General features: G+C 36.4%; 1 protein-coding gene across 1 annotated transcript in view; it reads left to right on the top strand.

Annotated features, from left to right (window-relative positions):
• Positions 1-211: 211 nt before the first annotated feature.
• The window catches only part of DNAJC12 (DnaJ heat shock protein family (Hsp40) member C12), a 33863-nt gene continuing 22389 nt past the window's right edge, over positions 212-11685 (top strand). Inside the window, exons 1-2 of the mRNA XM_068548857.1 lie at positions 212-442; positions 10803-10881. Of these exons, the coding sequence (XP_068404958.1) occupies positions 365-442; positions 10803-10881 (157 nt within the window). The 5' untranslated portion in view covers positions 212-364. The remainder of the gene's footprint in view (positions 443-10802; positions 10882-11685) is intronic.

The raw sequence follows: 11685 nt of genomic DNA, 5'->3' as shown, positions 1-11685 counted from the left end.
AATATATAGGAGATGAAAAGATGGCCAATTTGGGGAGTGTGTAAAAATGGACAGTCTTTGTCAACTCATGAAAGGAATGGTTCATCTAAGTCGCTTACATAAATTCAAACTACAGATCCCAGGGAGCACTGCAACAGTTCTGCTCGTGGGCTATTCTTTTCTCTTGTATAAACAGCCAATGAAAGGTAGAGTTTACAAAGGTCTAGGATGACATCCGGTGTGTTGACTGTGGCCAGACTTAAATCTAGTTATTGTCGTTTGGAACTCGCAGCTGTAAACCAGACCTCATAAGGCTTTTCCTGTTAATTCGCAGTTCATTGTGCCTCTTGTTTCAGAGGGAAGAAAAGCTGATTTAGTAATCTAAATGGACGCGATACTGAATTACAGGTTGGAAGATACTGAAGATTACTACACGTTACTGGGATGTGATGAACTGTCTTCGGTAAGGAAGTGAATAATGCCGTTCTTTTTCACAACAGTATTTCAAGTTTTTACTTAAGGTTTTAATTGGGAACTTAACGCTGCCTAAAAATCTAATCTTGTATTATTTTAAAGCACTTTTGGCTCAGAGAAAGTTAAGGACTTAAATATGTGCTGGGTCTTTATTTGAATAGTGTCCTTTTTCAGTTTTATGGAAACTTCTGATTGAATATGTGTATTCTGGCACATGGCCATAGACTCTATTTCAAATATACTAAAAATACATATTTGAAATTTAATTGTAATTGCTATTGGCAGTGCTTCATAGTATACATAAGCTATATCTTTATTATGGTAATTTACACTGTAATTGAGATGAGATGTAATTTTCTAGTAATTAGTGATTTTAAAATGTTTTATTAAAATACGTAGTTTTATGTGAGCAGTTAAATTATATAAACCAAGAAACATCCTTTTATGTTAATACTTCAAATTGTGTGAGAGGAATTACTTCTTTAAAGTCTGGCTTCTGAAACAAAATGTGTGAAAACTCTGTAATTGTTCACTTGATCTATAATGGAACAATGTTTTTAAAGGTCCCCGTAGATAATTATAAAGGTTGTAAAAGTTTTTTAAATTATGGAAAGCTCATTTATAATTCTACCTCCCAAGGGTAACACTATTAATGTTTGGTATATTAATCACCAGGCTTTTTCCTATATATGTATTTTTGAAGACAAGTTCGCTTTTTATCCATTAACATTATAACAAGGATTTCTCCAGGCTACTAAAGATTCTTCATATATATGTTAATGATTGCATATTTCATTTTACTATTGTACCACAATTGGTTATTCTCTTATTGTTAAACATTTCATTTATTTACCGTTTTTTAATATTTTAAATATTGAGATGAATATGAAATATATTTCAATTATATTATTAAATATATTCGTATTATTTTATATTTATATAACAAGTATTAAAATATTTATTTTATTTTATTACTAAAATATAGCTATTAATATTAAAATATTTTAAAGCAAATTATTTTTCTATTCATCTTTGTTTCATAAGGCTGGAGTTAAGTAATAAAATGTACTTCGTTTTGTTTGGAGAATAGAATAATATTGGACACAAAGGATTCTCTCTAATTTCATCACCCTGAGGAAATTATCTTAGGTACCTTGTAGTTAAACACACTTATAGCAACTGAGAAAGCTTATTATGTGTTATTCATAGTTTGGATTATACTCTTGCCAAATAATTTTTGAAGGAACTATTTGAATCAAAGGAACATAATTTAATTTGAAAAGTTTCACGATTCGGATTTATAAAAAATATTGTCATGCTAGGTTATAAAGTAAAGGTTGTAATATCCCCTTAATAAATCTCTTGACCCTTTAGTCAGTCTTTTGTAGTTATGTTATTGTCTTTTCAATCTTTCTACAAAGAGAGATTAGTCTTGAATAGACTAAAAAAAATGATCCTGTTGTTTATTTATGTTTATAACAGTTTCATATTGTGGTTACCAGTTACAGTCATACTCTGTGTATACCGTAGCATATATTAAAAGGAGAATAAAAGCATTGTCTTGACATTCCTTCTTCCGGATGTATTTTACTAATTCTGTCAATGGCATAGCATGTGTAGGTAACAGTCATTTATTTAAAATGCAATGACCTGTCACAATTTTGTCGATTCTTTTTATATATATCTTCCCCCCTGCCCCACCTTTTTGTTTGTTTGTTTTCGCCACACTGCTCGGCTTGCGGGATCTTAGTTCCCTGACCAGGGATCAAACCCCTGCCCCCTGCAGTGGAAGGGCGGAGTCCTGACCACTGGACTGCCAGGGAATTCCCCTCTCCCCTCTTTTTATATGTATCCTTCTCACTGAAAAATATTTTAATGCCTTTTTTTGAGTATTACTATGACATTTCCTTTACTTAAATTGTGTTGCATGGATTTTCTTTACTTCACATATTCCTTGATCTGATGCTCTAAAAAATTAACCAGAACTGTTCCTATCCAAGAGCAATTTAGCAGTTATAATTTCAAAGCAGCTTGATATTTTGATTCTACTTACAACAATTGAGTTAGATACACACATAATTCTTTGCTGTAGTATACAGTTCTTACACTTTAAAGCGTCTGTTGGAAATTAATTAAATGACATATATGAGGCCATGGGAGGATTTCCATGCTGTTGAGTAGAAAACAAATACCCCCTGTTCAAAAACATTTACTGAAATTTGAGCCCAAATCAGTTAGCTTTTTCTCCCTATATCAGATTTTACATAGACGCATGCTATGAAATCTTCTGAAGTCCTTATTGATGCATATACCACACACTAGTGGTGTAAGGCATCCTCTTGGGTGTGGATCTTAATTGATTTTTTAATATCTGGTCATCATTTCAGTAGTAATAAGAAGACTTTTTCATTTCAAGATTTCATGGACTTGAAAACTGAGCATAAACTCAATAAATAGAAACACCTATTTTTTTTTCTAGTTCTCTTTCTTATTGACTTCAGACCACCTGGGTTTAAATCTTAACCATTTATTGGCTATGTGACCTTGGGAAAATTATTTAACTTTTCTATGGATGGGTTTCCTAATCTGCAAATGGGGATAATAATAGTACCCACCTCATGGAGGTGTTGTTGGGATTAAATGAGACATGATACATAATGTGCTTAGAATGGTGCCTGGCATATAGTAAGTTGTCGTGGTTGAGGGATTTGTTTTGGCCTCACAGTAACACTGTACACTTGGAACTTCATAAATTCATTCTATTCTATTTTTTTAAAATCAATTAATTAATTTATTTTTGGCTGCGTTGGGTCTTCGTTGCTGCGTGTGGGCTCTCTCTAGTTGCTGCAGGAGGGGGCTACTCTTCCTTGTGGTGCACGAGCTTTTCATTGCAGTGGCTTCTCTTGTTGCGAAGCACGGGCTCTAGGTGTGCAGGCTTCAGTAGTTGTAGCTCGCGGGCTCTAGAGTACAGGCTCAGTAGTTTTGGCACACGGGCTTAGTTGCTCCGCGGCATGTGGGATCTTCCTGGACCAGGGCTCGAACCTGTGTGCCCTGCATTGGCAGGCGGATTCTTAACCACTGCACCACCAGGGAAGTCCCCATTCTATTCTATAATTCACATTATTTTTAAAATATTTTATTTTGAAATGATTTTTAATAGAATTTTTTGAAGAGCAATTTTAGGTTCATAGCAAAATGGGGGGCAAGATACAGAGGTTTCCCATATACCTGCCCCCTCCACTGATGCATAGCTTCTCCCATTATCCACATTCCCACCAGAGTTACAACTGATGAACCTATACTGACACATCATCATCACCCAAAGTCTATAGTTTACATTATGGTTCACTCTTGGGTTTGTACTTTCTGTGGGTTTGGACAAGTGTATAATGACATTTATCCACCTTATCATAGTGTATCATAGAGAGTAGTTTCTCTGCTCTAAAAATCCTCTGTGCTCCATCTATATTGGAATAATTTTTGGCTTACAGAAAAGTTGCAAACATAATAGAGTTCTTGTATGCACTTCACCCAGCTTCCTTAATGTTAACATCATATTTTATGGTAGTACAATTATCAAAATCAGAAAATTAACATTGGTACAATAGTACTAACTCAACCAGTGGTTATCAAGCATTTTTTGTAAAGGACCAGATAGACAGGGTCAGCACTAGGGTGAGGCAAGCAGAGTGCTTATGATGCAAAATTTAAGGAGGCACTAACTCTCAGGGTTTCTGCAAGTGCAGAGACCTGAGAGAGAGTGAGTACTTCCTTAAACCCAGGTGTCCTGCTTGTCTCATCTTTTGTTTGTTTGTTTGTTTTTTGGCATGTGCGGCAAGTGGGATCTTAGTTCCCTGACCAGGAATCGAACCCGTGTCCCCTGCATTGGGAACGCAGATTCTTAACTGCTGGACCGCCACAGAAGTCCCTGCTTGTGTCATCTTGGTGCTGACCCTGAGATAGCAAATATTTTAGATTTTGCAGGATTTATGGTCTCTGCCACAACCACTCAATTCGGCCATTGTGAGAAAGTAGCTATAGATAACATGTAAATGAATGACCATGGTTGTCTTCCAATAAAACTTTATTTTAAAAACAGGTGGTGGGCCAGATGTGGGCTGTGGGCCAGAGTTAGTCAACCCCTGATCTAAAGTATAGGGCTCCTTCCAATTTCATCAATTTTTCTACTAATGCCCTTTTTCCTCCTTCAAGATCCAAGCCAGGATCCTTTATTGCACTTGGTTGTCTGGTTCCCTTATTTTCCTCCAAAATGACAAATTTTCATATCTTCCTTGTCTTTCACGACCTGGACACTTTGAAGAGTAGTGATGAGTTGTTTTGTAGAATGTCCCTCAATTTTGGTTTGCTTGATCTTTTCCCATGATTAGAGTGAGTTTATGTGTTTTTGGAAAGAACACCCCAGAAGTGATGGTGTGCCTTTCTCAGTGCATCATTTCAGGGGTACCTGATGTAGATATGTCTTATTAACGTTGATCATTTGGTTAAGATGTTTCTGTCAGCTTTCTTCTGCCAGGTTTTTGCAGTGTAGGGTTACTATTTTCCCTTTTGTAGTTAACAAATATATTGGTGACAGTTCTTTGAGACCACAGTGTTTCTCCTCAAACATTCACCCACTGATTTTAGCATCCTTTAGGGAATCTTGCCTATAAGAGTTACTGTTATGGTGTTTGCCTAATGGTGACTTTCTATTTTCCTCATCCATTTGCATTTATTACTTGGAATTCTTCTGTAAAGAAAAGCTACCCCTTCTCCCACATTTACTTACTTATTCAACTATTTTTGTCACTGTGGATTAATAGATAGTTATTGTATTTTATGGATTTTAACCCAGTATTACCATTGTATATTTTATGGCTCAAATCACTTCTATAGCTCATGTTAATTAATTGTCATTTCATTAGAATGATGTAAGATGATCTCTCATGAAATCTATTTCAAGGATATTACTAATATCGGGCGTTTTGTGGGAAAAATCCAGTTTCAAACTAAGTAAATCAAAATGATGGATGTTAACCCACTTATTAAAATGAGTCTTGTCTTTTCTGCAACATATTCTGTAGCATATACATTTCCAGCACACGAATCACTGCATTCTTTTAATGAATAAATCACATTTTCAGAACGCTCCTATTACACTACAGTCATGTTATTTGAAGAATATCTGTCAGTCTATAATCAAGTATTCGTTCAACACTTGGCATTGGTCCAGTACTAGACGTGATGGGGGGAGAACAAAACAAAAAAGTGAGACATGGTGCGAGTGTGTAAGGAAATTACACACTCCAGTCGAAGAATCCAGTCGAAGAATCAAAGCTCATACAGAGGAAACAATTCCAGGACAAATAAGTACTGTGCTGTGCGGTACTGTTTATAAGTGCAACAGGAATTAAGGAAAGAATATCTGAGAAGACTTCAGAGAAGAGATGGGGCATGAAACGATCTTACTTGGTTAAAATTTAAATGCATGGAGGGAGAGTCAGAGGGCATTTGTGTGGCCAGGGAAAAGCTGGAGAAGATCCGTTCAAGTGGGAATCAAATTAGTCCCTATTGCACACGAGTATTTCCTGGCACAGAGCAAAATACTGTGCTATTAGGATATGGAAAAGATAAGTTTTTAAGTTTTAAAATTTAATTTCTAAAATTAGTATATGTTCAATAAAGAAATGAGGAGTATGAAGAGAGCAGAGACAAAAATGCTTAATGTTTGGGAGTATGACATAGGCATGCCAATTATGCGTGAATATATGCTGTATTTATGTATTATATAATAAGTATATATGTATATGTATAAATATTTATATGTATATTTTTGTATGCGTTTGGAGTCAGACTGTCTGAGTTGAAATCCTGGCTTTGCCACTTAGCAGCTCTGTGACTTTGGGAAAATTACTTAACTTTCCTATGCCTTGGTTTCCTAATCTGCAAAATGGGAATGGTAATAGTACCCACCTCATAGAGTTGCTGTGGGAATTAAATGAGATGCTATATATAAAGTACTTAGAACAGTGCCTGGCACATAGTAGGTCTCAATAAATCTTAGCTATTATTATCATTATATTTATTTTACATATACACACATATACATATGTTACATAATTCCTTTTGAGAAAACATTAAGGTTTTATACCATACATAACACTTTGTAGCTTACCTTTTCTCATAGAATGCATTATATAAAATTTCTCTGATTATTGTCTTCTACTAAAAGATGATTTTTTTAATGACTGCAATATATCCCATCTTATAGCTGTATTACAATCAACTTTAACAAATATCCTATTACTAGGCACATAGGTTTTTGTTTAAAATGTATAACTTTTTAATTAAATTAATTAATTAACGAATTAATTTATTTTTGGCTGCGCTGGGTCTTTGTTGCTGCGTGCGGGCTTTCTCTAGTTGCGGCAAGCGGGGGCTACTCTTTGTTGCGGTGCGCAGGCTTCTCATTGCGGTGGCTTCTCTTGTTGCAGAGCATGGGCTCTAGGTGCACAGGTTTCCGTATTTGTGGCACGTGGGCTCAGTAGTTGTGGCTCGCCGGCTCTAGAGTGCAGGTTCAGTAGTTGTGGTGCACGGGCTTAGTTGCTCCGCGGCATGTGGGATCTTCCCGGACCAGGGCTCAAACCTGTGTCCCCTGCATTGGCAGGTGGATTCTTAACCACTGCGTCACCAGGGAAGCCCTAAAGTGTGTAACTTTTAATTCATTGAACTTTCTTGTAACTAAATCCATTTCCTACCTCTGATTATCCTCTTAGCCAAATTCCTAGAATTGAAATTGTTGAATCAAAGAGTATGAAAAAAATTACAGGATTAAAAAAAATTTTTTTTTATTTATTTTTTTGGCCGTGCTACCTGTCTTGTGGGATCTTAGTTCCCCGACCAGGGATCGAACCTGGGCCCTCGGCAGTGAAAGCGTGGAGTCCTAACCACTGGACCGCCAGGGAATTCCCAAGGATTTTTATATATGTGTATATCCCAATTGATTTCCAGAAAATCTGCACCATTTACATCCTCACCAGGAAAGCATGAGAGAGTTCATTTCTTTGCACCCTCACTGACACTGGTCATGATCATCCCATGGATGTTTTGATTTATTTACTTATGAGTAAAGTTGAACCTTTTTTGTATGTTTATTGGCCAATAGGATAGGCAGCTTTCCAGACCATTGGACATTGGGTCTGGAAGGCAAGATTCAGTGGACCTTGACATGGAGGGCCTCACTTGTCCATGGGCCACACTTGGCACCAGGCACGTGGGGTGGTGATCCCAGGAGATAAATAGAACATGCCCAAGACAAACTAAGCCTCTTTACTGGTTAGTTTACCCAGAACCAGCCCTACATAGGAGATTTGTGATAAACTTTGTGACAATAAAACTATGAAAAGTAATGAAAGGCAGATATGGACTATCCTTAATTTTTAAAGATGGGATAGGAATTAAAAAATAAAACAACAACAAAACCTCCAAACTTTCTACCTTTGATAGATAGGTATAATTTTATCCATTTGTGTTATTAAATCCCCCCAAAATATATACATAAATATATATATAAGTGTGTAAAAATGTGTCTTGAAGGATTCTGTTATCTTAGGGGAAAAGGAGTAAGGATTTTTAAAAAAAAATTCTGTATTGATAGAAATTTTTTCAAAGAGAGTTCGTGAGTATTCATAAATTACTTGTTAATTAAAAAATGCTTACTACTAGATTCTTTAAAATATTTAATATTTAAAATTTAAAAACAAGTCCCAATCTCAATTTTCTTCATTCTATTAGCAGGTTATGGTGACTAAGGGGTAAAGGGAGCACCCAGGAAGAGGAAGCATAACTAATTACAGTTCTTACTAGGAAATCTATCTCTTCCTGTTATTCCAAGTGTTTCCCAGTACATGCTTAACACGGAAAATAGTAGAGATATCAGTCTGGGCTTTAAACATACTCATATCTAATACAGCCTGTCTTTGATTGTATTTATTTATTTATTTTTGGCTGTGTTGGGTCTTCGTTTCTGTGCAAGGGCTTTCTCTAGTTGCGGCAAGCGGGGGCCACTCCATCGCAGTGCGCGGGCCTCTCACTATCGTGGCCTTTCTTGTTGCGGAGCACAGGCTCCAGATGCGCAGCCTCAGTAGTTGTGGCTCACGGGCCTAGTTGCTCCGCGGAATGAGGGATCTTCCCAGACCAGGGCTCGAACCCGTGTCCCCTGCATTGGCAGGCAGATTCTCAACCACTGCGCCACCAGGGAAGCCCCTGTTTTTGATTGTAAAAGTGAAGATTTTTTTTTATGAGAATTGATTAAGGATGATGTGGAGTTGATAAAAATGTTTATCCCATGAATCTTATGACAATACTGAGCTGAACTGCTTGAGAATTCATTTCTCAAACAAGAGGCAATTCGCTTTCATTAATTCATGTATAGTAAATATAGAACTTGATAATAGGTCCCTAAGTCTGAAGAATTCGGCCACATAAAACAGTGGTTACGATTATTGGATTTGAATTCCATCTGCTTAGTTAACAAAAAACTCAGCTTTTATAGTAATAAGCTAAATGAGTTCAAGTTACTTAACCACTGACACTTGATAATAGCTACTATTATTGAGTTCTTACTGTGATTGGGCTTTGTGTTGAGTGCTCGACTTATTCATGAAACGTAAAGATGAGGAAACCTAGGCACATAGAAATTACATAACTTGCCTAAAGTCTCCGGGTAGAACTGGGATTTAAAACAAAGTAATCAGAATCCAAGAGCCACATAACCACTGTTGTATCCTGCTGTTGACATTGCAATTATAATTAATGAAGCCAAGTCTTGATAATTCATGATGATAAGGATTAGATGGGTGAGTGAAATCAAATAAAATCATAAATGGCCCTCAAACCTCATTTTAGTTTGGGTTGAAGTTTCTGTTTTCCCAATCACAATCTCTAACCAAACTGTTTATTGGTAACAAAATTATCAGGTTTATCCTTTTTTTTAAAATTGTGAAAAATTTTTCCTTCCAATTTTATTGATATAATTGACATATAGCACTGTATAAGTTTGAAGTGTACAGCATAATGATTTGACTTACATACATCATGAAATGATTACCACAATAAGTTTATTGAACATCCATCATCTACATAAATATGAAATTAAAGAAATAGAAATTTTTTTCCTTCTGATGAGAACTCTTAGGATTTACTTTCTTAACACCCTTCATATATAACATATAGTAGTGTTAATTATATTTATCATGTTGTACATTGCATCTCTAATACTTATTTATTTTATAACTGGAAGTTTGTACCTTTTGACTACATTTATCTAATCCCCTAATTCCCAACTGTGAAATTCTTAATAAAAAAGAAAAGGGCCAAAAGGCAGACAGAAAGAACTTCATAATGGGTAATTTATAAACTGGATAGTCTTTTTTTAAATTGAGTTTTTAAAATTTAATTAAATTTAATTTTTTTTGCCACACCACATGGCATGCAGGATCTTAGTTCCCCGCCCAGGGATTGAACCCATGCCCCCTGCAAAGGAAGCTCAGAGTCTTAATCACTGGAATGCCAAGGAAGTCCCTGGACAGTCATCTTGAATAATGGTTCGTGGCTAAGCATCCTTTGAAGAACTCGGATGTGTGAACACACCTTTTATATATTCTTAGGATAAACCTATCTGACCATTTTTGACATTTAAATATATTGAACTCATAGGTGTCTTGGGCCATCATCTAAATACAGTAGCAAGTTAAATTGTCATCACAGACTACTATTTGAATAAGAACTTCTATTGGATACTTTCTTTTTTTTTTATTTTATTTTTATTTATTTATTTTTATTTTTGGTTGTGCTGGGTCTTCGTTGCTGTGCGCGGGCTTTCTCTAGTTGCGTCAAGCAGGGGCTACTCTTCATTGCGGTGCGCAGGCTTCTCATTGCGGTGGCTTCTCTTGCTGTGGAGCATGGGCTCTAGGTGCGCGGGCTTCAGTAGTTGTGGCACACGGGCTCAGTAGTTGTGGCTCACGGGCTCTAGAGTGCAGGCTCAGTAGTTGTGGCGCATGGGCTTAGTTGCTCTGCGGCATGTGGGATCTTCCCGGACCAGGGCTCGAACCCGTGTCCCCTGCATTGGCAGGTGGATTCTTAACCACTGCGCCACCAGGGAAGTCCCGGATACCTTCTGAATTTTGTTATTGAGAAAATAATTTCTTAGAGTAAAAAGTCAAAGTACAAATATAGGGATCAAAATAAAAAGTTGGGTGATCATGGCTTTTTTGGGAAAAACTGACACCCAACTTCTTCCTTCATTCCATTCAAATTGGATTCCTTATTTTAAACATTGATTTTTGTTTTAGGCTGAACAAATCCTGGCAGAATTTAAGGTCAGGGCCCTGGAATGTCACCCCGACAAGCATCCTGAAAACTCCAAAGCTGGTAAGTATTTAATAATGGCTGTTTCTCATGAAAATGTATAGCATAGAGATCTAAAAAGGCTTTAATAGTAACTTCATTTTCTTCTATCTATTTACACTCAAAATTATTCTTTCATTCAATGCCAAAGAATGTTTTTGCACTATCAGATGGAAGGTGAGGAGGGAATTGGGTACGGTCTTTTTTCTAACAGTAGTCATTTGATATTCATTTATCTTTCTGCTGTAATGTTCTGCTTCATGGTTTAAAATTTGTCCAGTTTATGCTTTATTTCACCAGTTCTCAAATGTTAACATGACTTAAATATGTTTGTAACCAGGTGGCTGTCTTGATGAGAACCTTGCTGTGTTTTCTTCATTTTGAAGACCTGAATAGGTCCATATATATTATATAATAATATATTCATACATTTGTTTTTTCTTTATATTTTAAATTTCATGATCATAAATTTATACATAAATGCTTTTGTGTATCTCAGCTTGAAAAAATACAAGCAAACCAATAATCCTTCCTTAATCTGTCGCCCTCCTGCTCCTTCCCTATCTCTTGCCTTCCCTTTAGAGCCAAACTTCCTGAAAAAGAAGTCCACAGTTGGTATCTCTACTTCCCTTTTGCCCTTTTCATTTTATCTCAGTCTGACTTCTTCCTCACCTTTCTAGGAAACAGTGCTTGTGATAGTCACCAAGGACTTCCTGGCTGCCAAATCCAATGGTCCACGTTTTAGTCCTTACCTTCCCTGAGCTTGCATCAGAATTTGGCACTATTGACCAAGCTCACCTTCCTGACACTCCTTTTTCTTAGCTACCA

The sequence above is a fragment of the Eschrichtius robustus genome, chromosome 7, assembly GCF_028021215.1.
Source record: "Eschrichtius robustus isolate mEscRob2 chromosome 7, mEscRob2.pri, whole genome shotgun sequence".
NCBI lineage: Eukaryota > Metazoa > Chordata > Mammalia > Artiodactyla > Eschrichtiidae > Eschrichtius > Eschrichtius robustus.
This window is presented reverse-complemented; position numbering and strand designations above follow the sequence as displayed.